Below are 25,740 nucleotides of genomic sequence, written 5' to 3'. Positions count from 1 at the left end.
CACATGAAGGGCTGAAAGAAAGGGTTTTAATTTCATGAAGCTGTAACGCATGGAACTTGAGGTTTTAGGAAACAGAATTGCTTTGGAAAACTAGCAAACTTAGAAGCAAAAGACACTTGAATATTAGGCAGAAAACTGATAAGATAAATGTTTAGATTTCAGAGAAGGTTGAAAGATACTATTTTGGATGAAGCCCTCAGGCCCACAGTGTGTGTGGCCCTGAGGTGACCTAGCTGTGTTGTTACCTAGTCTGTTCCAATTATGGCCCTGCTTTACCTGTCAGGGAAAAGTCACTAAAAACTTTGTGTAGACAAAATTCTATGTTAATTAATATCCTTTATTAGGAATATGGTGGCCACCAACCAGGGTGGTTTTGTCTAGGGAGTGCTTTGAAGGAGTTTGGCTTTACACTGAACTATAATTTGCTTCTCAAGGGTGGTTCTTTATTTTCTTCTGGGCCAGGATCACTTCCCCACACCCAGTTGCATGTGTAGTTTCTGAAATGATTTCCCATTTGATTAAAGATTTAAGATCTTAAAAATACTACTATCACAGAAGACTGGTAAACTTAATTGTCATTTTTAGGGTATATACATCCTGGAGTGATCTATAATAGAGTATGCTATTTCCTTTCTATAGAACATACTCATTTACTGCACTTAGACCAGATCAATTCATATGTCAAAAATTGTTGCTTAAAGCATTTTATGTGCTATTTTTTTTTTCTGTAGAAAAAACATTTTTAATGGTTTTAGCAATGATTTTGTTTCCCCTTTAATATTTATATTTATTCAGTTTTAATTTTCCAATCATAGTTATGATTAAATGTCTTGCGGGTTAGTTTATCTGTAGTAAAAACTTTGGGAAGGTTAGCCATAGCCCTTTAAAAAAATTATAATTTAGGTCTGAGTCTCCAAGCTAGTGACAATAGCATAGATAATATACTGTAAGGGAACTCGACAGGTGTATAGTCTATATTTAGAGTGCAAACAAAACTATTACTTAAAAGTGAAAGCGAAGGTCACTCGACCCCATGGACTATATATTCATGGAATTCTCCAGGCCAGAAACTGGAGTGGGTAGCCTTTCCCTTCTCCAGGGGATCCATCCACCCCAGGTCTCCTGCATTGCAGGAGGATTCTTTACCAGCTGAGCCACAGGGAATCCCTTTACTTTAAGAACGCCGTTTAAATATTGATGTAAAATATGATAATGAAAAGACTGCTTCCCCCTTTTACCAGTGTATATATATAAATTTACCATAAAGAACAAGAAGACTCTTTGAGATTTCTAGGTCCATTCCTATATTTTCCTTAGTATCTGTTTTATATTTTATTTTATCTTTACAAAATTACAATTATTAAAGAATATGCCATTCTAAAGCAAATGGCTAAATTTTAATTGCTTATATTTTTTCTACCTAGTGGAAATAAAATGGATATGTGAAATTTGCAATATGGCTTGTTAAAGACAAGTAAATTACTTTTTAAAGAGACCCAGCTATTTTACAAACAAAAATTTAAATCTTACCAAATAGCCCCTTTAAAGTTAATAGGTGTTTTAAATTGCTTACATCTTAGCTAACCTACATTATTATGGTTAATGTGTATTTCACGTGAAACCAGAATTTATACCATGCAGTTTATTAGGTTACTTTGGTTTGTTTGAAATAGTTTGAGTTTACTTTGAACTGTAATTGATCTGAAAATGAATTTGAGATTTTGAACCAATTCTAATAACAAGCTTTTAAAAAATATAATTTATTTCTGGCCGCTCTGGGTCTTTGTAACTGTGCAGGCTTTTCTCTAGCTGCAGCAAGTCTAGTTGTGGTGTGCAGGCTTCTCAACGTGATGGCTTCTCTTGTTGCAGAGCACAGACTCAGTAGTTGTGGCACACGGGCTTAGCTGCTCTGCAGCATATGGGATCCTCCCTAATCAGGGATCTAACCCATGTCTCCTGCAATGGCAGGCGGATGCTTTACCACTGAGCCACCAGGGAAGTCCCTAACAATGTTTCTAATATTTACACCAGAGACTTCCTTGATATCTGGCAGCTTTTAGCAGATTCTCATTCTGTAAGTAGTTGCATGAAAGACTTATTCAGAGTTGTAAACTATATTTTTAAAACTATAAAACTGTACTTTTAAAAAAACGATGTTTCTGTTTGTTTACTTAGAAAAGTGAAGAAAGGCTCACTATTAATAGATTCCAGTACTATTGATCCTATGGTTTCAAAGGAACTGGCCAAAGAAGTTGAAAAAATGGGAGCAGTTTTCATGGATGCCCCTGTTTCTGGTGGTAAGTCATAGCTAAAATAGATGCACACCTATTCTGTTTGTCAGAAGTAACAATTACGATTTTTTGGTACCCAAGATAATCCAGTTATTTTTAGAGTTACTGCAGATTCTGTTTCCTCATTACAAATAAAAACAAACCAAAACTGACTTATGTTGTTTAGCCCTCTCAAAATACAATGCTTGTTCCAAACTCAGATAAAAGGATGTTACAGCTTTGAAGAGCTGTGAATTTTTGATCCAGAATCCTGTGGGTAGGGCTGGATCAATTGCTAGAAAATTTTAACTTTTCAGAACAGATTCAAGAAATAATTAGCCTGAATAATCTTATAACTATTAAAGAAACTGAAGAAGTAGCAAAAAAGAGAAAATGATTTCATGAGGAAAATACTAGGCCCAAGTGATTTTACCAAATGTTAACCAAAATTTCAAGGAGCATACCATCTCAATTTTATATGAACTTTCCCAGACAATGAGAAAAGAGGAAATGCTTCCTAAATCATTCTGTAAAATGTGTATAACTCTGATAATTAAACCAGTTAGAAACATTATGAGAGAGAAAAACTATAGGTCTACATCAGTCATGAATATAGAAGTAAAAACTTTATAAAGTACATTAACAAATGAAATACAACCGTGTATGAATGACATCAGACACTGCAACCAGGTTCAGTTTATCTCATGTATGTATAGATAACTTAATATTAGAAAATTTATAAATAAATTTTACCACAATCTCAATCAGAGGACAGGGAGCTAATAAAATTCTAAAAGCTTAATATTATATAAAATACTAATATGGATATCTAGGTATTTTGGAATGGCAAGATTATGATTTTCTATAATTTACAAATTTTTCAGAGTTACTGTGTAATCAAATATACATGCACATACACATACATATGTGCATACATATATACACATACATATGTAATTATAGCGATATGGCAGTAGACAATGAAATAGCAATTTTATTCCTATTAAACATGATTATTGGCTTTGGAATTAAAAAATAATGAAATGTAATAATTTAAATCAGTTTCTTTTTCATAAAGAACCTAGTGAGCTTGTAAAGGAATCTTATATCCCAAACCCTTTTGAGTGTAGAAAGTGAAAGTCACTCAGTCGTATCCGACTCTTTGTGACCCCATGGTCTATACAGTCCATGGAATTCTCTAGGCCAGAATATGGAGTGGGTAGCCTTTCCCTTTTCCAGGGGATCTTCCCAACCCAGGGAGCAAACCCAGGTCTCCTGCATTGCAGGCGGGTTCTTTACCAGCTGAGCCACAAGGGAATCCCAAGAATACTGGAGTGGGTAGCTTGTCCCTTCTCCAGTGGATCTTCCCAACCCAGGAATCCAGCTGGGGTCTCCCGCATTACAGACAGATTCTTTACCAATGAGCTATCAGGGAAGCCCTTTTAGTATAGGTGGAGGTATAAATAATTTTTAGCCCCTATAATTGTTATATTGAATCATCTAAGTAGAATTTTAGGTGTAAAGATTTATAATGTGGTATGGATCTTTGATTACAAAATACTAATAAGCAATTTTAAGCTTGGTATTGGAATTTATTTATAGAATAGATTCAGTAAATGAACAATTCTTTGTTCTGTGAGTGGTTCTGTAATTTAATTTGAAAATTGATACGGTACGTATTAGTTGATCTTATTGATTGATCTTTTGCCTCAAGAGTATAGCCTGAAATTATCATTTGATAATGAAAAATACAATAAATTAAATAACATTAATAAATAATAAATAACTAATAAATAATAATTAATAAAATAAAATTAATAATAAACTAGTAAGCAATTTTAAGCTTGGTATTGGAATTTATTTATAGAATAGATTCAGTAAATGAACAATTCTTTGTTCTTTGAGTGGTTCTGTAATTTAATTTGAAAATTGATATGGTACATATTAGTTGATTGATCTTTTGCTTCAAGAGTATAGCCTGAAATGATCATTTGATAATGAAAAATACAATAAATTAAATAACATTTAATAACATTAAATATTATTTTAACATTTAAAATACAGTCGTCTTTGTGATAAAACTTTGAGATTACTCCTCATCCTTATCAAGTTATTTTTATCACAGTTTTTTGGTTTTAGAGTATAAAAATGCTAATTTGTAAAAGTTTATTCACTTCAGTCTGATCTGTAGTACAGATTGAAAATTTTGTGTAGAGACGGTTTGTGATAATTCATTGCTTGACACATCATCATTATGAGTTTGGCTAACATATAATAGAAACTTATGTTTGTCTTCTCATTGTTATTATTTTTATATTTTTAATATGGGTTAAAAATGCCTGCACTTTCTCAGTTAAAATAGAGGGAACTTTCTGTAAGTTAGAGTTAGCAGGTTTAAAAATCATTGCATTTTAACTAAATAAAATTTAGGAACAGGGACCTGGGAAAAGTCTGGGTTAGGTACCCAAATGGGCTTACAGTTTTACAGAGGTTCTATGTTTGTCAGTTTTAAAACATATATTATTTGAGGTAATTGTAATAAAATCTTTAAAAAAATTCCCCCATTTTTATCCTCCTCCCCCCACTCTTCATTTGTTTCTTATCTTAGACTTAAAAAATGCATTTTTGTGTAATTATATAGAGGTGTTACCTACAAATACAGTAGTATTCTGAAAATTAAAATGGGAACACATTGTATTCCTATTCTGTGGTTAGCATTTTAAAGAGAACCTTTTTTAAAACCCAGATGAAGAATTTGAAGTTGTACAGATTTTTAAGACAGTGATTTCTTCAGTCTAGCCCCTTCTGCTTTCTGCTAGCTTTTATTCAATTTTATTTGTTTCATATAACTTTAAAAAAAAATAAAAAGCAAACGATGCTTAAACTGTTCTACTTATCATCCTGAAACCATTGTAAATAACTGTTATATGCTTGTACAGTTATCGCTTTGTACCCTAGATACTACTTTATAAAATATTTTGACATGCCTCAACCGATTTTGGTGCTTCCTTTTTTAACTTCCCCAGCCAGGAATCAAACCCTTTCAGTGAAAGCACAGAGTCTTTAACCACTGGACCAGTAGGGAAATCCTGGTGCTTCCTTTTGAAGCTATGAAACATGCCTTTATCAAAGCCCATATTACATTATATTTATAGGTGTTGATTCTCTTCTTCCTCTAAAGCTTAATCCTTTTGAATGCAGGGAGTAACTTTTCCCCCAAATTTTTATTACATGTGAATTTATATACAAAATATTTATAAAATTATAAAGGTGCAAACTACAAGTGCACATCAGGCCCATGTGTTCCCCCCTTCCAGTTTAAGAAATAAAGCCTTACTATTACCTTTGAAGTTTTTACGTGTTTCTCCTACTCTTTGTCCTATCTGGGGTGGGTATTAATACTTAATTTGACCTTTCTGGATATTTAAAAAGAGGGTAACACCAGATCTGACTCATACACCTGATTCTAGGCTAGTGAAGGATTTTAAGTTCTGGAACTGGAACACTTATGTTAAAGATCAGCTGGAAACCTTGTAGATGATTCCCAGATCCAAGGAGAATCATTGGAATTTGGAATTAGATATGACTGTTTTTAGTAAATACTCTTTAAGCAAGGAAGAAAGGAAATTGGTTAGTTCATATAATTCTACCACCTTTAGTTTCATTTTCTGGAACTTAAACGTGAAGGTCTTCATTTTTTTCTTCAGTGGAATGTCTTATACTTAAATTATTGTATTTATATAATTCTTACAGTGTTATATACTGTTTTCTGATCATATATTCTAATATTCTCTTTTATGCTGATGGGACCTTGATTGCAAGGGACATGCTTCATTCTTCCTTTCATGCAATAAACATTTATTGAGTACTTGCTATGTACTAGGTATGTTCTAGGTACTAGAGAGAGCTTTGAAGATACTCAACATCTTTTGTCTTATGGAGCTTATTATTTGATTGGAATAGAGAGGATAAACAAACAAGAATAATTTCAGTAATCACGATAAAGGAAAAAATAGAGTAAACCGTTAAGGCGACAGACCAAGGGGAGGGCCCTTTTACATCGAGTGGACAGGGAACCTTCTCTGGGCAAGTGACATTTAAGCAGAGATCTGAACACACAGGTCCGGGGTAGACTGTTCTCAGTGGAGAGAGGTACTCTATAAGGTAAGAGGTACTCTGTACTTGTTCTGAGGCATGAACAAACTTGGTATGCTTGTGGAACGTTTGTCTTTGTATTGCTAGGACTTAGCAGGTAGTTTCACTCGGAGTTAGTTAAACTGGATCACCTGTATATTGATTCCCTATATGTCTAATACCATGCCTTTGTTTAACAGTTTGTTTATTACAGTAAAGCTAACCAGGATCTCTGTCTGTTAGCCATGACACTGGCCTCATAAGTATGATGCCCTAATCTGTTTATCTGTCTTGTGTAAATCACATCTTTATGAAAGTTGTAATCCTTTAATGTGAAGTGTTGTTTAGTGACACCATTTTGGACACATGCATTTTTTTTTTGGTGGGGGGTGTGGTCTGCTACCACAGAGTTAGTTCCAGTTTGACCAGCTCTCTTGTATAATGAATGCTAGATATAAAACAAATTAAAAACTATTGTTTGTAATTGATATCTAAATACTGTTCTTTCTGTGCCAAGGGCATAATTATAGCATTTAACTGTGCTTGAATAATTGAAGAATAAGATCACTGATTACATAGTATGTCTGTAGGTTTGCACAGAAACCTTGAGTTGAAGTGACTCTGAAATGGCTCTTATAGATAGCCCAAGGCTTTCTGTGCTGGCCAGCCTCATTGATTTGCTAAATTGTATTGCCCTAGTTAGGATTAATGTCAGAATTAAATAATTGAACTTGTGTGTATGTGTTTGTGTAACAGTTCCCGACCAGGAAACCAGATTTTATACTCTACTTGGCTGGGTTAAATTTTAGTAATTTGTTTGAGGTATTCTTAGAATATGGAATAGTAAGCACAAGACCTATTAAGGAGTTTCTCTTAGAGTGCTAGACTTGCTCGCTTAATTCTTCAATGAAAGTCTCACATAGACTCCATTATTGTTTTTAAAATCAAATGTGCACGTCTTGGCCTTTACCGCTCACTGAATTGGATACCTACTGTTTTTCCACTCGACCTGTATCTAATTTAGGGTAAAGAGAGCACAAAAACAAAATTTATTTATGTTTTGGCACCTAACACCACACCATTATGGTTAAGGGTCTCTTGGCATTTCCATTAAAACATTTTCTTAGAGAGGTTTATAGCTTGGCAATTTTACTTTGCTTTGGGCTGAAACATTGCTATTTCTGTCCAAAAGCAAATTCTTTTACCAAATTTCATATAACTTAATTTACCGTGGTTTGTAATGTGTGTGTTGGGGGAAAGAGCTATCATAGGAGGTCTTTGGTGCTCTCATAAGCTATTTGATTACACAGTAGTATTTTGTACAGTATTCATTGTTGAATTTTAGTCTTACCTCAGTAATATTGTTTTTAATGTTTTGAAATAAGTTGGTTTAACATGATTCAGATAATTCATTTTCATGGGTTCTTTCCTTTAAAGAATTGTATTATTGTGATGATTTTTAGTTCTTTTAAAATGATCAGTTTCTATTTTTTATTATAAAACTTAGAAGTACTTTGTGGCATTGACTTCTGTATCAGAGACTTGGATTATTTTATCTTAAAAGGCTAAAGTAAGCCTCTCCTTGGTCTGATTCAATGGTATTTAAAACTTTAGTAGTAACTCAAATAATTAAATTTTTCTTTAACTTGATTTAATGGATAAGTCTATTTCTTTAGAAGTGACATAAGATTCATCAGTACCAGTATACCCAGAAATGAGTTAATTTTGTTATCCATCTGCATTTACCCATAATTTTACTTATCACCCTGTATCCATTAAGTATCCCTTCTGTCTCTGGAGAGTACATTTTGCCTGGGATTTTCTCCAGTTCGCACAAAGTGGTTCAGAGATGTTTGGTAAATAAATTCCAAGGATTTCTTTGAAATTAGTCCCAAAGAAGAGGTGCCCATAAAAGCTTCTTTTTACATTCTTTGGCATGTCTGAAACTCCCTTACAACAGTTGTTGTGGAGAGTCCCTATATAAGGTGTTAATGAGTTCTTAACATGTTTAGAGAAGACTGCTGACTCACTGCCCAAGATAACATGGTTGAGGCAGCATTAATAATTTGTCTCCTAAGAAAATAGTGGAGGAATGGGATAGAGAATGCAGGGTGATCACTTCATTCAGTGTTCGTATTATTACTATCAGTTATTGTTGGTAATAATTATTATTGCTAACAACAACCTAGTTTATTTTTAAGAATTTACTCGCTTGCAGTTTGCAATTCCCTCATCTCCAAATCTGCAGGCCAGATTTTAACTGCATCTCAATTTGCAGTCAAGTAACTATTACCAGAGTTGCTCTTGCCAGGCTCTACCCTGTGGTGGAGGGTCACTGTGTTCTCTTCACGTGGTTCTGTTGGAAAGCGCATGGATAAGGCAGGGGTCCTGCCTCAAGTAATCCTGGGGTATTTTTAATGTCCTTTAATTGCCATTCAGGATGTAAGTCAGACCAGACACATTTGGGTCTGGTCACATAGTTTAGAACTGCTTAGCAGTATTTATATACAGGTGAAATAGATTTGGTAAATTAAGTCTATTAATTGTATATAATTTATTTTTCATTAACATCTATTGATTCCTTAGCAGCATGAAATTAATTCCAGTACCCCTGAGGTATTATATGTCTTTATTTTGTTTTGCTTGTGATCCCTGGATAGCTATTGGGGGGAGGTGAGAGGAGGCAATGGAATTAAGAATTTGACAAGGGCTTTGTCATCACAAACTGTTACCAGATTTATTTGCAGTTTTATAGTTGTCTGATTTTCTTAAAGTTTGATAATATCAGCTGATGAAAAGTATATTACATAGAATTTAATACCTTCTCTGTATATATTTGTCATACAATTCTATTTTATTTTACATTCTTTGGGATATTTTAATTGTGAAAAATTTAAATTTACATGCGCATTTCTTGGAGGCCATCCTCCCAACATGGCCAGTGAAGGTTTGATAACCAACTCACCATCTGTCTTCTGTGTCAAGTAATTTAAATTGACCTGAAGGTAGAGAGTTTTTGTTGTTATTTTGTATTTAGCTCAGGTTATATCCAGCAAGGGAGAGGTATGGACTCTATTCTAAAAAGAGTATTAAGAATTTTAAGATTTGCACCTGCCATCTTTTTTATAAGTTAAGTTGTTGCCTGTTAGTTGTGGTCTTCAGAATGTTTATCCATTGCAGTCTCTAAGACAGCATTGTTCTTATGGAGTTGTGAAACACAATGTGAGGCCAGGCATACAAGTGGTTTTATCATTACTTATGTTTCTTTTCCACTAATTCTTATGTGTGAGGGTAATACTCGTTCTCAAGTGGCCAACATTTTAATGTACTATGTACATATAGTAAAAGTAGAAAAATAATCTTGGCAGACGGCTGAAATAGTTAATTTGCTTTTCTAGCCAAGACAGGTTTATAAAACTTTCTGAAAATTAAGAAATGAGAGAATTTTTCTTTGCATTAGTGCCACATTAACCCTTTACCTTAGGCTATAAAAATTTTCTTGCAGCGTTTTTTTCATTAGATAAGCAGCTAGAGGAAGAAGGATAGTTGATTTATTGTAATTGTGAAATATCTGCACTCACTCAGATAGTTGAATTATTTTGACATAAAATCCTGAGTAGAGATGAGATTTTTCTTTAAAAGTAAATGATAATTTTGAGTATAGTTCTGGCTTTGAGATCTGTAATCTTTAGTAGCAAACATTTAAAAACAGCGTTTAGAAATTTTTGATGGTATCTTATGGGCTTTAGTTGGGCTGTACTTTTGTATTCTTACTAGTACTCGTATAAAATCAACAACTTTTCATGATCGAGCATTTACATCTTAAATCTTACACCCTGCTCTGTTGGGAAATAGATCCGACAACACTGAGTATTTTGAAGTTAATAGAAATAGCCTACTTTTATACAGGAAAGTTGCTTTTTATGTAATATTCAAGGGCTGGTGGACAAGGGTGAGAGTGAGGGTAGAGGGAGGCTAGGTGGGCACATGTCGGGGATTGAGAACGCTGACATTGTCCTTCTCCGTTTTAGCTGGTAGTTTGGAATAAAACTGCAGAATTAAATTTTTTGGAATCGTTACTACCCCAAGTGGGAATGTAAACTATATTGAACACAATTTATGTAGCCTGTTAAGAAGTCAACCGAACACTAGTTAATTAGTTTACATTATTACATCACTTCTAGTAGAGACTCAAACTGGTACCGAGTAAGAGGAGCTCTATCAGGTGAGCTGACTGCTGCCCATATGGGGCTTTAAGATAATGATGAGTTTAAATTTCCTCTTAGAGCTAAGTGAGAATAAAACTGGAGGCAATAAATACTCTGGGCCAAAGCCATTAAATGAAAAAGCTGGGAATTCTCCAGCTCTTGACTTAAATTGTTTGTTTATCAGCTGGCGCCTAGTCTGGAGTCAAGAGCTGGAGATTTCTATCTGTGACAGAACTTTGAAACTCTTGCAGGACACTTTCATTTCAACTTAAGGTAACTTGAGTTTATAGCTTTGGCTTTAAAGATTACTAATGATTTACTCATTTCCTTACCATTTAACCAGAGTGGACTTTTTCCCAGGAAGGGATCTGTGTTTATTTAGGGCCTTTGTCTGCGGAGGGATTAAAAGGCAGCCCACCAGCATTGTGAACTTGATGGTAATAAAAGGTCACCAAAACACACCATAAAAACATTCTTACCATGGAATTAATTATACAGTGTAATTTTACAAAGCAGTTCGGTTACTCCATCCCTACACCCCCAATTCTTACGTATTTCATCTTTTAAAAATTAGAGCTTTGGTACAGTTTTAGGTTTTTGAAAAAAGAAAAAATGTTTGGCTTCCTTTATGATATTTAAACACTAAGGATGTTCTCACATGCAGTTAATTGCTTAAAATTTTTAATGTTTTAAAATAAAAATTAGTTGTCATTATTAAACGGCAGGATGAATAACTTGTTTAGGAGGAAGGTAGAGGAGTCTGAAGGGGTGGTTGGTGTTTTCATAGAACAGCTCAGTTTCTAAAAATCTAAGCTTCGTTAAAAAAATTTTTTTTCTGTACCACCAGGTGGCATTATATCCAAACCTGCTTGTGATAAAGGGAGGATTTTAAAATACATGCTTTTTGTTCAGGAGAGGTCATACTACTTTCTCTAGATTTTGTTTTTGAAGTTAGCTTAAAAATACATCTAATAGCAAGGTTGATTAAATGTCACTCTCCAAAGAACTGAAAAGATTTCTGAACTGCAAGTATTTGCGTTTAGGTAGTTAATACTGAAATGAAAGTAAATTAAAACGTTGAGACATTCGCAGAGGATTACCTTTTTTTTTTTTTTTTTTTTTTTAAATAAAATGAACATTTAACAGTTGGATTTTTTTGGTTTTGTTTTACTTGTCTAAATCCTGGAGAGAGGATCCTGCCTATAAAACCCTCACAAATGTTGCAAAAATCCGCTCATTCCTACAATGTGGCAAATCAGTGCCCTCCTCCCCTGAACACCCACCTTATAAAAGCGGTGTCAGCAGGTTTCACTGTATGGGAATTTTTAAAAAGAGGGAAGGACCTCTGAAACGTGCAGGTTGGTCCTTTTCACAGGCCTAACTATGAGATTCATTAGGCAGTTCACGTCTTAAAAGCTGTTTTTGGGAAAGTAAATTCTTGCAGTTTCCTGTACTGATTTTGAGGGAGTCTTTATAGTCTTTTGAGTCAGCCCATTTTAAGAAAGTGATAATGTAAAAGCAGGGGAAAAAAAGGCTCATTATAAATTTTAATAAAAAAGATTCTTTCATTAAAATATATTAATGTTCTATTTTTATGAACCCATATATGTTAATAAACTCTTCAGAAAAAAATTGTATGATACAAGTATTCAGGTGCCACAATATTTTGTCAGAATAAATAAGGTTCAGTGTACATTCTATTGATTTTTATCCTTTTAAAAAATGTGTTCACTGTACAGAGAGATGTTTAATTCTTAGCTTTGATTATTTATTAAAATGCTTTATGAAATGTTACTCAATTTATATTCTCACCTCTTCCTCTGTGGCTTCTTAGTGTGTACAGCCTGATTAAGAAATGTGTATGTTTTCAAATTAAGTGTTTGACCTCCCACTTTGATGTTCCTGCTTTTATATATACACACAGAAACACAACACAACCCTCTCCTTCCCTATATTTTGAATAACTTGATTGTAATGTGCGTTGTACTAAAACTAAATACATACAAACAAACCTTCAGTATTATCATGAAAACTTTGTTTTAAAAATAAGGAAAATTTCATATTTGAAACTTGACAAAAGGTGTGCATGACACTTAACACTGAATATTTTACTTTTAAACTTGATACAACAGTTTGCTTCTTGGCTTTGTTGTATGCTGATATTTCTACTTATTTAACATCAAAAAGCTGTAGTGGTTTTTCTTTATAGATTGTGCCTGTGTTCTGGAATTGCCTCCTGCTGTCCATGAATTGCTTCTTGTTTTTTTTTGTTAGAATTTCTCACCAGGGTTTTTGTGAGCTAAGTAGCCAACATTAAGCGGGGGCAGGGAGAAGAATTTGATACAGTAGGCTGGATTAGTAAAAATTATACTATTTATAATTATAATTGAGTCAGCCTTCTGGCTCAGTATATCAGTTTTACGTAGTAGGAATAAGCACATGCAAATCTCCTGTAATAATATGCATATGTAATTACCTACAATGACTGTTTTTTTATTTATTTCTAAAATATTAAATGACTTATTTTGCTGAAATTCTAGAAATCTACTTTTTCACTAGAAAAATGATAGAAAAAAAATCCTTACTCTTAGGGTGTGTGTAATTTAGTAATGAAGCATTAAGATTTTGGCTTCTTTCATTTCAGTTGGAAATAGTATTGGTGTAAGTGAGTGTTGCCATGGGAACCCCCACATAGATATAAAAGGCAAGACTGTCTAACTGGAGGAGGAGGGGCGATGTTCTCGAATACCACTGGCTTAAATGATCTATTTTATGTATATGTTGGGGGTCTAGAGGGAGCTAGGATGAGAAGGGAAGAAAAAGTAGTGTAGAAAGTAGACGTTAAAGTTAAAATCGTACTTTTGGAGTCTCATAGATGGAAGTGTTTTAAAATTTAAATGGATGAAATGTGATTCCTGATTATTTGTATCATTTGCATATGTTGGGGAGTGTCTGCATAGCTTATTTTTAAATTGTCTTGATGGAACATGTTTAACTTATTTGATTTTAGATAAAATATTTAATTCTGCGAAATTTTCTTGGTTGGAAACTGAGGATTTCAATCTCTGAGATGACTTTAATTATAAATTTTATTAAAGAGTTTAAAATACTTAATTTTTTTTTTCAGATATCTGAAAAAAAAGTTTTTTAACTGTAACTTTGCTGATAAGCAGACAGTTAATGTGGGCTTTCAAAGGAAAACTGACTTTTAGACTTCATAGTATTTTTAATATTAGATTTTTTTAAACTAAAGAAGTTTTTGCTTTTCTATAAATATGGGTCAAGGAAGCAATGATTTACTGTATTTACATGTATAATATTGTATGGTTTTCTAAAATAAAGAATGAAAATAGCAAAAGCAAGCATCAAATCCTTTTATATCCTCAGGAGCACATGTAGCTGCTGACAAATAGGTTTAGAGAACAGCCAGTTTTACTGTTATGTAACGGTTTTTGTTTTTTGCATATTTATGCTACAAAAACCAGTGAAATTGTGCCAAACAGGAGTTAGTGTGGTAAAATGCAACATTATTATTGCAGTTTTAACACTATGGATTCTGGTTGTCATATATCCGTGTAAAAAAAAGAAAAGACATTAACCTGACAAAAACTGTTTAAGCTTACCTTTTTAGTCTTTCCAGAGAAAAAGGAAAGCTGCCAAGGTCATAAAACATCCGGAAGTTTTTAAATTAAAAAGAGTAATTTAAATTTTTTTAAAAGGGAGGGGGGAAACAGGAGGAGCGGGGGAGACCGCATACTGCTCCCCAGGCCCAGCCGAATCTGATGTAAATCAAGCAGCAGTGGAAGTGTATTGTTTCCAACTCCACACAAACAATGCTGGCATCTCCTGGGGGTGGGCGGGTGTTGGAATAGAGAGGGGTGTTGAGAAGTGAAATGGAATGCAAAGAGTTTAGTCGTCAGTGGATTCTGTGGCTTAGAAAACTACGGGGTTGAGAGTAAAGAAGGAGAAAGTATGTTGGCATATACAATTAATGAAGGGAAACCTTCAAGGGGTGTGAAACAGTTCATAACTGGGAGAGAAGGCTTAGTTGCCAGTACTCTTCTATTTTTTTTTTAAAGAGATTGCATGAGGCCCTTAAACTGTAAAATGTTCAGCAACCAAGATACATTACGTTCACTTTTAGGTATACTTTTAGCATAGACTGTCGGCTTAGACTTGATTTCTTATACAAAAAGATGAAGAAAAACTTTCTTGGAAAAATAGATAAGAGCGATAAAAAGTCAAGTTTATTTTAAAAAATACTTAAGAAAACGAAAGGGCAATGCCATCTATGTTGTTCTTCTGTTTCAGTTTGTGTCTGCTACCTCCCTTCCCCCTCTTTCTTGGAAAAAATCTGACAATCTTAATGCAGTGAAGCGTAATGAAGTGGAAAGCACATAGCCTTATCAATAAGTGGATTCAAAATATATTTAACCTCCTTAAAATTCATAATACAGAAATTTTTAGAAGGCAGGTAATATTTATTAAGTACCTTTGGTGTGTCTGGCTGTCATGCTAGGTGGTTTGTGTATTTTAAATCATTTAATCCTTATAGCAACTTCGTGAAATGCAGGCTGTCCTCATTTTTTTTTTAGTGTGAAAGTTGAGGCTCATTTTGGAAGGTATGATATGACAAACTGGAATTATTATAAGAATTAACCTGATATAGCAAGAAGACATTTTAGGTAGAGGGTTTTATTATGAAAGGAGTAGTACTTTCAAATTTGGAATTTCTTTGGTTGCTAGAATAACAAAAAGCCTTTTTTTTTTAATAATAAAAAAAAAGAAATCAGCGAAATACTTTTTCACATTCCATTGATATCACCACTCAGTGACTTCCCCCCTTCCCCTGCCACCGAATATAGAAGAAATTATTACCCAACTGAAAAAACAAAACTTCCATAATTTAAATCAGTTTTGGTTTTGTTCTTCTATGCTTGAATCTAGTCAATGACAAGAATAAAAGGGACAAGAAAATGCAGAACCAGAAGTGAAAGCCAGAAGTTTTAAACCCTCTAAAATCACTTCCTTGGAAAGAAGATTTAAAGATGCCAGAGGGTATCTTTTTAGCTATGTGGTTGAAGTATGAGTACACAGACAGTTTTACATATGTTCACTCTTTTAACTTGTGTTTTAAATTTTTTATTTTAAAAAAATTATTTATTTAAGTATACTTTTACAACTTTTTAATCACCAAAAATTGGCCTTTACAAAAATAATGTTTAACTGCATGTATACCTTTTTTAGTATGTTTATAGTATTCAACATTAAGCCTTGTGATTAACAGTGTATCAAAGTTTATTGCTCAATAATAATAAAGTACAGTATTTAGTCTAATTTCACATTATAGCTATCATCATGTGTTTTACTGAAAGAATTATAATGTATTGGGAGTTAATGGTTTTTATCCTGTCATATTTTTATACCCTCTCAATATGCACAGTTCTTCAGTCATATTATTAAAAAAATCTGTCCCAACAGCTTTTGCAGAAGGCCTTTAAGAGTTGTGTGTGGTATGTGAGTATGTCTGTCTTGAAGTTATTTTCTAAACATAATTCACATTAGTTAAAAAAATGAGAGCGGTACAAACCAACCCATACTCCTCATAGCTTAAGTATGAAACATAGGTTTCATCGAAAGCTATAGGAAAATATGTTTATTATATTTTACTTTGCCAATATGTTTATTATATTTTACTTTGCCAATTTTTCTTTGAATTTCGTAAAGATCAAGTGTGTTGAAATGCAGTATGCTAGTATATATTTGGAATACAAACTGCTGCTGCTGCTAAGTCGCTTCAGTCGTGTCCGACTCAGTGTGACCCCATAGATGGCAGCCCACCAGGCTCCCCGTCCCTGGGATTCTCCAGGCAAGAACACTGGAGTGGGTTGCCATTTCCTTCTCCAGTGCATGAAAGTGGAAAGTGAAAGTGAAGTCGCTCAGTCGTGTCCGACTCTAGCGACCCCATGGACTGCAGCCTACCAGGCTCCTCTGTCCATGGGATTTTCCAGGCAAGAGTACTGGAGTGGGGAATACAAACTGGACCTCACCTCCTCTCTTTTTTGGCATATACTAAGAGTGAGAATTTCAAGTGTGATATGTCTGGTTTCATCCTCATAGATCTAGCTTCAGGCATGATTGGCAGCAGTTTAAAAAGATTGATGAGTGGGCCCTTCTTCCCTTTATCCTGGTGTGTTCAACAGGAAAAAAATAAATCAGCATTCTTGTTACTAATAGCTCAGAACACTGAAGAAGAGTATTGTAGTCTTCCCAGGTTATTTTGGAAGTTATATGTGAAGCTTCTTTCATTTCAGTTTGTTCTTATTCTAAGGATTATCCAGTTCTCCCCAGAAATGCTTACGAGATGGATTGCTATGAATATTAAGGATAGAAAAGGCAGAGTAGAGAATACTGGCAAGAAATTTCTGGAAAAAAAATTTTCTTAAGGATATTTTGACCCTGATCTTTATTGGGGTGAAATTCCAAGTGAATAATTATTATTGTTGGTCAGAAAATCGTCCATCTGGATAATGATGAAAACTGAAAGTTAGTCAAATGTTATTTTTATGTGGTTTTGCTTTCTTTTCCTATTGTTGGTTGTATTGGAAGGGACCTTTAGTGGGTCATCCAATTATGGCAGGGTCAAGATTAGCTTTGCCTGGCTTCAGTCATGTTATCTTTTCTAACCAAAGTGGCCTATGATATTGAGATTCTTCATGGGGAAAAAATGAGCGATCTTGATCTTTATCTGTGCATTAGTTTTAAGTGGTGATATGATACTTGAAGATGGAGGCTGTGGCTTTGAACGAATGAACTGCTGTTATTTCAGGAAGTATGCTAACGTGAACATGGGACAGTGTTTTCATAGGGGAGGTGATATGGGAAAACTGTAGTAATGAGGTAAGGAATTGTACAGAACCTAAAGGAACAATACCTATTCTGTTTTGTTGTTGCAGTGGGAGAACTAGGGCATTTGTATATCTTACCAATTATATGTAGATATAAAGTTAACAACAGGAACGAAACAGTTTTGAAATAGTAATTTTGATGTCTACCCCTTATTAAGTATATTTGCAGTACAGTTGAGCAACAGAATAAACTTCAAATAAAATTCCAAAATAAGGAATTGTTGACTTTTAACTTGTCATGTGTGTCATTGGGTATGAAGGTCACAACTAGGGGACAAGTTTTGGGAAAAGATACTGTGAAAATGAGCTGTTTGTGGTGTCACGACCTAACCATTTACTATTTCCCGCTTACTTTCCTTTGAGAATCATAGATGTGTATGTGTGTGGATACGCATCTTTATCTGATAGTTCTCCCTTATCCTGCCAAAGCAAAATTTTAACGTCTAAGAAGTAAGAGGTTATTTTTCTGTTATGCGCTCCACATCTTATAGTAAATTAAGCTCTGAATTTTTTTCCATTGGCAACAAAAATGAAGGTGATATACCTTCCTTTTACTTATGCTTGAATTTTAAATGTTCTTGAGTTTTTTATATGATGATACCACAATGTACACAAAGAAAGAAGCAAGCATCTGTTTATAATTTTTCCATATAAACCTTTTTTGAAAAAGAAAAAAACTTAAAACTTTCCTTAAGAAAATCTTTTCAATAATTGCTGTTTAATTTTATTTACATTTTTATCCTTTCTCCTTAATTTTTATCATAATTTAAAAGACTAATAAAAAGTATAAATGTAAAGAGTTCAAAAAGTTTAGGATGAAAAATTTATCTAATTGCATCTGGCTTTTTCCTGTGTTTTCTACTGAAATTTCTTAAAGTTCCTTCCTTTTAACTGTGCTTTAAATTAAACCTGAGGAAGGCATTTAATTAACTTTCCTTGGACCCCAAACCAGAGCTTTGACTCTTATTGGTATATATACTCCTATCTGAACACACATCTTTGAATATGGTGTTTGTATTCTGAAAATGATTCCCCCTCAGTAATGATCTAAAATGGATGGTATCAATCTCATATTGTCCTAAGGTGTTCTGCGCCTAACCTTTGACAGGGATGGTTGTGTTACGTATGTCCAGTTTGCGCTGTACCCACTCTGACTTGGATATGCTTCTAAGTGGGCGCAGTTTTTGCTTTTCCTTTCAGTGTTCATTCTACGTAATTACTGAAATGAAAGCTTGTGTGGGAAAGAAGTCCTTGTTTCCTGTCTTTGTTGGTCCTTGTGGGTTCCTAATCTCCTAAGAGCCTTGGGATGTAGATCTGTACATCACAACTAGGGGTGGGTAGTTTTTATGGCGAGGAAGAGGGGAAAAGATAGTATTGAAGCAATTCCTGTCTAGGTCTGCAGAGTGCAGATTGCATTTCTCTTTCAGTGGTGTTAGGTTTATGGCCCTTTTTTTGGAAAGTGCTGTTAAGTGTTTGGAGACCTTTATCTTCCTCTGTTTTGTTGTAGCAGATGGAGTTGTCCTCTGGTGGTTTTGCTAGGTATGATAAATGTTGTACTAAAACTGCTTGGTGGAAGTTTGATCTGGAAAGATTACTATTTGTTTCAGTTTCCTGAAGAAAATGGAATCTGAGTATTCACACTGTTGAACGCCAAGCCCGTCCGCAGATCAACAGTAATAATGCATGCTTCTCTTTGATGCTTGTGACTTTTCCACCCTCCCTTAAAAAAGAAGGGTTAGGAATAAAAGCTAGAAATGATGATCAGTTTTGTCTGAAGTAAAGTAAGTGGTAAAAATAGTCAAACCTTTCTTCTCAGAGCCTATAGGAAGAGGTGGCTGTATAATATAGGATTGTCCCTATTTTATAAAAGAAGAATGAATGCAAAGCAGTTGTGCCTTTCTCTTGTGTTCACAGAAAAGTTATTCACAAGATAGTGTTGAAGTCTTTTATAGCATAGCTAGCCTTAGTTTTATTGTTAAAAAGACTTCCTTGTGCATGTTTCTAATATTCTAAGAGGCATTTCCCTCTTCAGCCACAACTGTTTTTAGTTTAATTTTGATTAATACAACTAGTAGTGTTTTAGATAATTGTGTAGTTCTAGCTTTTATGCATATCTGATCTATAATTTATCTACACTGGAAGATACTGGCTACCGGACCTGGCTGCTGAATTGAAATAAATTTTCATTGACTGAATCCTCCTTATAAACAAACTTGTTACTAAAAATGCATAGGAGATTATAACCAAATGACCTGACATTTGAAGACAGTTTCACTGCTGAGGGTCCGAGTTATATCCCTGGTCAGGGGACTAAGATCCCTCAAGCAGTACAGCACGGCCAAAAAAAAGAAAAGAAAAAGTGAAGATAGTTTATTTCTTTCTTGGATGATTCTCAAGATTGGCTATGATCAAAACTAGGAGTAAAGTTGAAGCTTCTACGGAATCTGTGGGGGCAATTTGCAAATTATTATTATCACATTTGAATTATTTGCAATTTAATACTACCTTATATTGATAAAGTTAAAAATAGATTGTAGTTTTTAATCCGAGACTCCCTCTTCCAGCTTTTATACCTTTTATGTTCTACCTCTTAAGTATTCATAGCTTCAGTAGTCAGGAATAGCATAGCAAAGCATAATAATAAGAGTGTCCACAATCTTATTAAGCCCCTCTTTTTGCTGGTGTTGGGGGAAAGAAGCAGAATACTGGGTGGTTTCAGTGGTATCTGGAGTTCACACAAGTCTTTAACTGTGGTTACTGCTTCTGAAGTGGAGGATGCAAAAGGGACCTCCCACCGTGATATACCTGTCGGAAGATTGTTGACTCACGGCATCATATTTTTCCTTTTTCTGAGGTTGCTAGGAGACTCAGAGCTAACGTACTCAGTAGTAATCATTATTTTCCCCAGCGTGCTCTTCCACATGGTTTCCATTCTCATTTGTAGCTTTAACTGAACACGTATTTATTTAGACCCTACTATCTGCTGCTAAGCACTGGTAAAATAGTGGTGAACACGAGAGACCTGTTTTCCCTGTTCTCAGTGCTTAAGATCTGTGTGTTTGTGTCATCTTACCAACTATCTCAAATCTTTTTTGGGAGTAAGGATATGAGTCATAAATATGGACTCACAAAGACATGAGTTTTCTTATCATTTCTGTCTCTTTAAAATCTTCCTCTGTGTACTTTTATTCCTGCCTTGTTTTCTATTTTTTACTTATTTTTCATCAGTTTTTTAGAACAAAATGACTGCCATTTCTTCCTAAAGCTTCTGTATATCATAATTGAAGACTGCATCTTAATATTTAAAATATATTTTACTGCATGTATATGCATATGTACACTTGCTAAAAAACAAAATGGGATTTTTTTGCAATTTTTTTAAGTTTTATGTAATTACTCTTTTAATATATAATAGATTTATTTTACACTTTAGTTACTACAAAGTATTCTATTATGTGGACAGATTTCTGTTATTACGAAAAAGTTACTCTGAATATTCTTGAACATAGGTCTTTTCATGTATATGCAAATTTATCAGAAATTCTAAGAAATGGAATTGCTGGGTCAAAGAGTGTGTGTCTTTTCAGTTTTGCTAGACACTGCCAGTCTTTTCACCAAAGGTGTACTTCCACCGACAATGTAGGACAAGTATTTATTCACATTCTTGCCAACAATATCTTTACATTTCCTTTTTAATCTGATAGTTTAAAATACCATACTGTGGTTTTTATCTTTTTTTTAAGTTATGAGTTTGAGCATTTTAGGAATGTTCATTGACCTTTTGTTTTTCTTTTTTCCAGTGATTGCTTCTTCCTGTTCTTTAGGCATGTTTTTATTGGCTTCATTCCTTCAGCAGATATCTGTTGAGTACTTAGAGGGTACTGGGCACTGTGCTAGGCATTGATCTCTTCTAATTGATATGTATGAATGTCAAATGCTCATTCATTTATTCAGCAAATATTTACTGACCATCTACCATGTTTTAAATACTAAGTCTGGGAATACATAATTGAGAAAACACACAAGCACTCACATATATACACACTCTTAGAGAGGCTATATTTTTAATGAGTGTGAGTATGTGTGGGGAGATATGTTGTTGTTTTAGTCACTGAGTTGTGTCCGAATCTTTTGTGACTTCATGGACTATATAGCCCACCAGGCTGTCCTACCATGGGATTTCCCAGGCGAGAATACTGGAGTGGGTTGCCATTTCCTTCTCCAAGGGGTCTTCCCGACCCAGGGATCGAACCCACGACTCCTGCATTGGCAGGCTAATTCTTTACTGTTCAGTCACCAAGGAAGCCCATAGGGAGATACATATTTTGCAAATATCTTTTGCCAGTTTGTCCTTTCTTAATTCATTTTGTATATGGTACTTTTTGAAATACAGAAGTTTTGAATTTATATGTAATTGATTTTGTCAATCTTACCTATGGCTTCTGAGTTTTATGCCCCATTTCTTTTTCTTTTTTGTTTGCCACGCTCCTTGTGGGTTCTTAGTTCCCTGACCAGGGATTGAACCCAGGCCCTCAGCAGGGAAAGTCCTGCTAACTCCTGGACTGCCAGGAAATTCCCTATGTCCTTTTTAAAAAGGCCTTTCCTCTCCAAGATTATAACAATTTTTTAAACAATTACACATTTTTCTTTTAGTTATTCTATGATTTCATTTTTTAAAAATTTAAATCTTTGATTCATTTAGAATTGTGGGGGAGAGAATAAGGGTAGAGATGGAGATTATGTTTTTTGTTGTTGTTGTTAATTCACTTAATGAAAATCCATGTTTTCCCTTTAATTTCAAATACTCTATCTTGAGCTCTGTGTACTCTTCTATTGATACTTTATTGTTGAGTTTTTCCTATGTAGGCCCTTTTAACTTTCTGTTGCTTTATTTTCCTATCTAGAAGGTTAGTCTTTCACTGGTCTTTTTTCCCTTTCAGAATTGTCCAGACTACTTTGGCCTATTGATTGTTATGTATAGACACGAGTGACATTTTATCATGTTCCTCCCAAAACATTCTGTTATTATTTTGATTGGGATTGCACTGAGTTTATGGATGAATTTATACAGAAATTGATATAGTTACAAAGCTCTTGAAGAGTAAGATTTACATGTTATTGATTTCTTCTTTTATGTCTCTTATTAGGATTTTAAAGTTTTCTTTTTGTACACCAAATATTTCTTGTGCAGTTTATTTCAAAAAGTCTTTTTTTATCTTTGTTATTTTTGTCAGCAAATATGGAGCCCTTTCTTTTTGTATATTTCTAACTTGTTAATAAATATGACAAATATTGATTTCTATACGTTAATTTGAGTTCCACCTCCCTTTTGAGTTCTCTTACTGTTTCATCAAGTAGTTTTTTAGTTGGTTCTTCTGGGTTTTCCACTTCTAAAATAATAATTTTGCTTCTTTTCCAAGTTTCAGCTCTCTTTATTTCTTTCATAACGAAGGACACTGGTTGGTACTTCCAGAACAGTTTTGAATAGCAAAGTGTGGTAACAGGCACCCTTGTCATGTCTTTGACATTAATGAGAAGGCTTTTTTGGATTTGATGGTAAATAGAGTGATAGCTTTTGGTTTGAGGGAGATTGAAAAAAAATTGTTAAGAAAGTATTCCATTACTTTTATTTTAATGGGTGCTTTCATTATTCATTCCCTCAGATGTTTATTACATTTCTAGTATGGGTCAGACACTTAACTTTGGCACTGGGAAGTGAGCAGTCATAACCAGTACAGTTCCTGCCCTCATGAAATTTATAATCTAGTTGAGGGGAGACAGATGTTGGTCATCGAATCACAGAAAGTGGTACAGTATTCTTACTAGTATGGTACATTGGAGATAAACTGGGCTTATAGAAGTATATAAATAGGGAAATTTTCTTGTTGGAGGAAGTAGCTTCTGATTTGTGATCTTTGATAAGGGAATGAAGTAACTCAGCACAGGGGAAGAAGATTCCAAGCTGAGGGTGGGTACATTTGCAGGGAAGCACCATGTTGGACAGTGTTGAAGAGAGGGGTCAGGGGTTAACAATCAAGACCTTTTCAGTGGTGCTCCTCATTTTGTTCTCTATGCTAAGGAGAATGGAAAGCCTTTGAAAGTTTTAAGCAGGGAGGCAGCATGATTGGATTTGGATTTCTAAAGGATCACATAGTTATAGTGTGGAAAATATTAGTATTTTAGAGGCAGGGTGAGGGTCAAAACTGGGAGACTAATTGGGAGGCTATTGCAATAGGCCAAACACTGGGGGATGGTACTTTGAGCCAGAGTTGTGGCTGTGGAGTTAGAGAAAATGGCAACCTAACTGATTGTTTATTTGGTTGTTTTCCTAAAAGTATCTTATATTTAGGCATTACAAAGAGTCAGTGTATAAAATTCACCAAGAATAACTCAGAAGATTGGGGGAAGCCAAGTGGAGGTCCAGCTTTTGAATAAAAAAAATTATGTTTGTCCCAGGAGTTGGTTTTAATTGTTTCTATCTCTGTCCTCTAGTTCTTTCCATCTTTACTCTTTTTGTTTCCTGATCTGGAAATCCAGTCTCTCTTCATCAGATTTCTGTCCATTCTTCTTAAGCATTTTTTATCCAGCAAATTTTATTGAGCACCTCCTCTGTGTTATGTTTTCTTCTGGGTGCCTGGAAAAGAGATGACTGGGCCCTCAAAGTCATAGTAACGTAATAGATAAGGCAGATGTATATTCATAAAACAACATACTGTACTAAATGTAACATACAAAACATGCAAAATAGTTATTGATCCTTTTGGGGGCATCTCGTGGTTGGTTTTTTAGAATAGGGGAGGTCTAAATTACATTTTAAAGGATAAACAGAAATCTGCCAGGGGGAGAACAGGCAAAGGGAATGTAGCATGTGGAAGGACACTGAAACTTGAAACAGCACAATGTTTTTTTCTGAAATATGGCAGTTTGACATTTCTGAATTTTGGTGTTGCTGGTTGTAAACGGAGGGGAAAGTGGCAGAAGATGAGATGGGCCAAATTGGCAAGACGTTCACCATGAAGTTTCTTCCAGAATCACTGCATTCAGAAAAGCATTTGTGTTTGGGGAGTAAACAATGTTTTGTTTTTAAAAGCTTATGACTTCGTTTAAAAAGTCTTATTATCTAGACTAACGTTATTAGACTGAGTTTCAAGAAAGCAGATAACGTATTTTGTAGAAGATACCATCTTTGAAATTGCCTTACACTATGTAACCTATAAATGCTTGCAGATAGTAAAACTAAATAGTGAAAGTGCCTATGTTGTTCACAGGAGGCAGTCAGAACTTCAGTGGCTCAGTGATATCTGAGTGAGCTGAGAGGGCTCAGGTCCTCACCAGACTTATACTTTCAGGGAGAGACTTAAGGTTTGTGAAGAATCTTAAATGATAATTTTGATGGTACTCAGTTAATCAAATTTGTGTAGTGCTTCCACTCATAAAAGATGAAAGCAAAGCTTATTTTTAAAAAAATTAACCTTAAGTAAGACCATTTGATACCAAAATATGATAGTGTTATCATTTAAGTCACTTACGAAAGGAAAACTACGGCAGTTCTCTTGCAGTATTAGCACTTTTCCTGAGCTGTTTTCTTCTCCTGTTAACCATTTCTCTGTTGCTTGAGAGAGCTATTCAAGCGCTGATACTAGCAGAGTGCCTCAGTGAAAAGCTGGAAATACAATTTCACTTAACTGTTGCTGGTATGTTTTCTAAGTGTGATAAGAGGGTACTTTTCTAATTCTAGGTGCTAGTATTACGCCCAGACTTTGAAGAAATTGATATTGCTAGTTTACAGAATTAAGTGAGATCCTTATCTGGGACTATGAAGGAATTAAGATACTTTGAGAATACTCTGCAGCTGAGGTGTAGATAGAGGTAAAGCTCTATAAAGGGATCAGATGGGTGGTAGTTAAGTAATAGCAGATGTTCCTTTTCAAATCTGCAAACCAGAGGTCTGTTATGGTTTTTGCTGACTTGGTTCTGTAGGAAACCTTTGATTTGTGCCTTATACTTCTGAAAGAATCAAGAAGAAACTATTCAGATGATTGGACACCAGTATTTTTGCTTTGTAGATGGCTTTACATACAAAGGAAATTCTAATTTACTGTAGGCTAGCACCAGAATATTTAATTAAGTATGCAAGAGAGTTGGGCATAGTGAAAAGGACGGTTATGTTAGGGATCTGAAGACAGGTTTGAGTTGCTTTGTTTCCAGCACCTGTGGTGT

At 34.5% G+C, this 25,740-nt stretch overlaps 1 protein-coding gene across 2 annotated transcripts in view; it reads left to right on the top strand.

Moving 5' to 3' along the window:
• Positions 1-25,740, top strand: part of HIBADH (3-hydroxyisobutyrate dehydrogenase) — a 108,617-nt gene that overhangs the window by 24,429 nt on the left and 58,448 nt on the right. For both annotated transcript variants that reach the window (XM_070369467.1, XM_070369468.1), the window contains one exon: positions 2,176-2,297. In XM_070369467.1, coding sequence (XP_070225568.1) covers positions 2,176-2,297 — 122 coding nt within the window. The remainder of the gene's footprint in view (positions 1-2,175; positions 2,298-25,740) is intronic.

This window comes from Bos mutus, chromosome 4, assembly GCF_027580195.1.
Source record: "Bos mutus isolate GX-2022 chromosome 4, NWIPB_WYAK_1.1, whole genome shotgun sequence".
NCBI classification, from domain to species: Eukaryota; Metazoa; Chordata; class Mammalia; order Artiodactyla; family Bovidae; genus Bos; species Bos mutus.
Note: the sequence above shows the minus strand (reverse complement) of the source record. Positions and strands in the feature narration are given on the sequence as shown.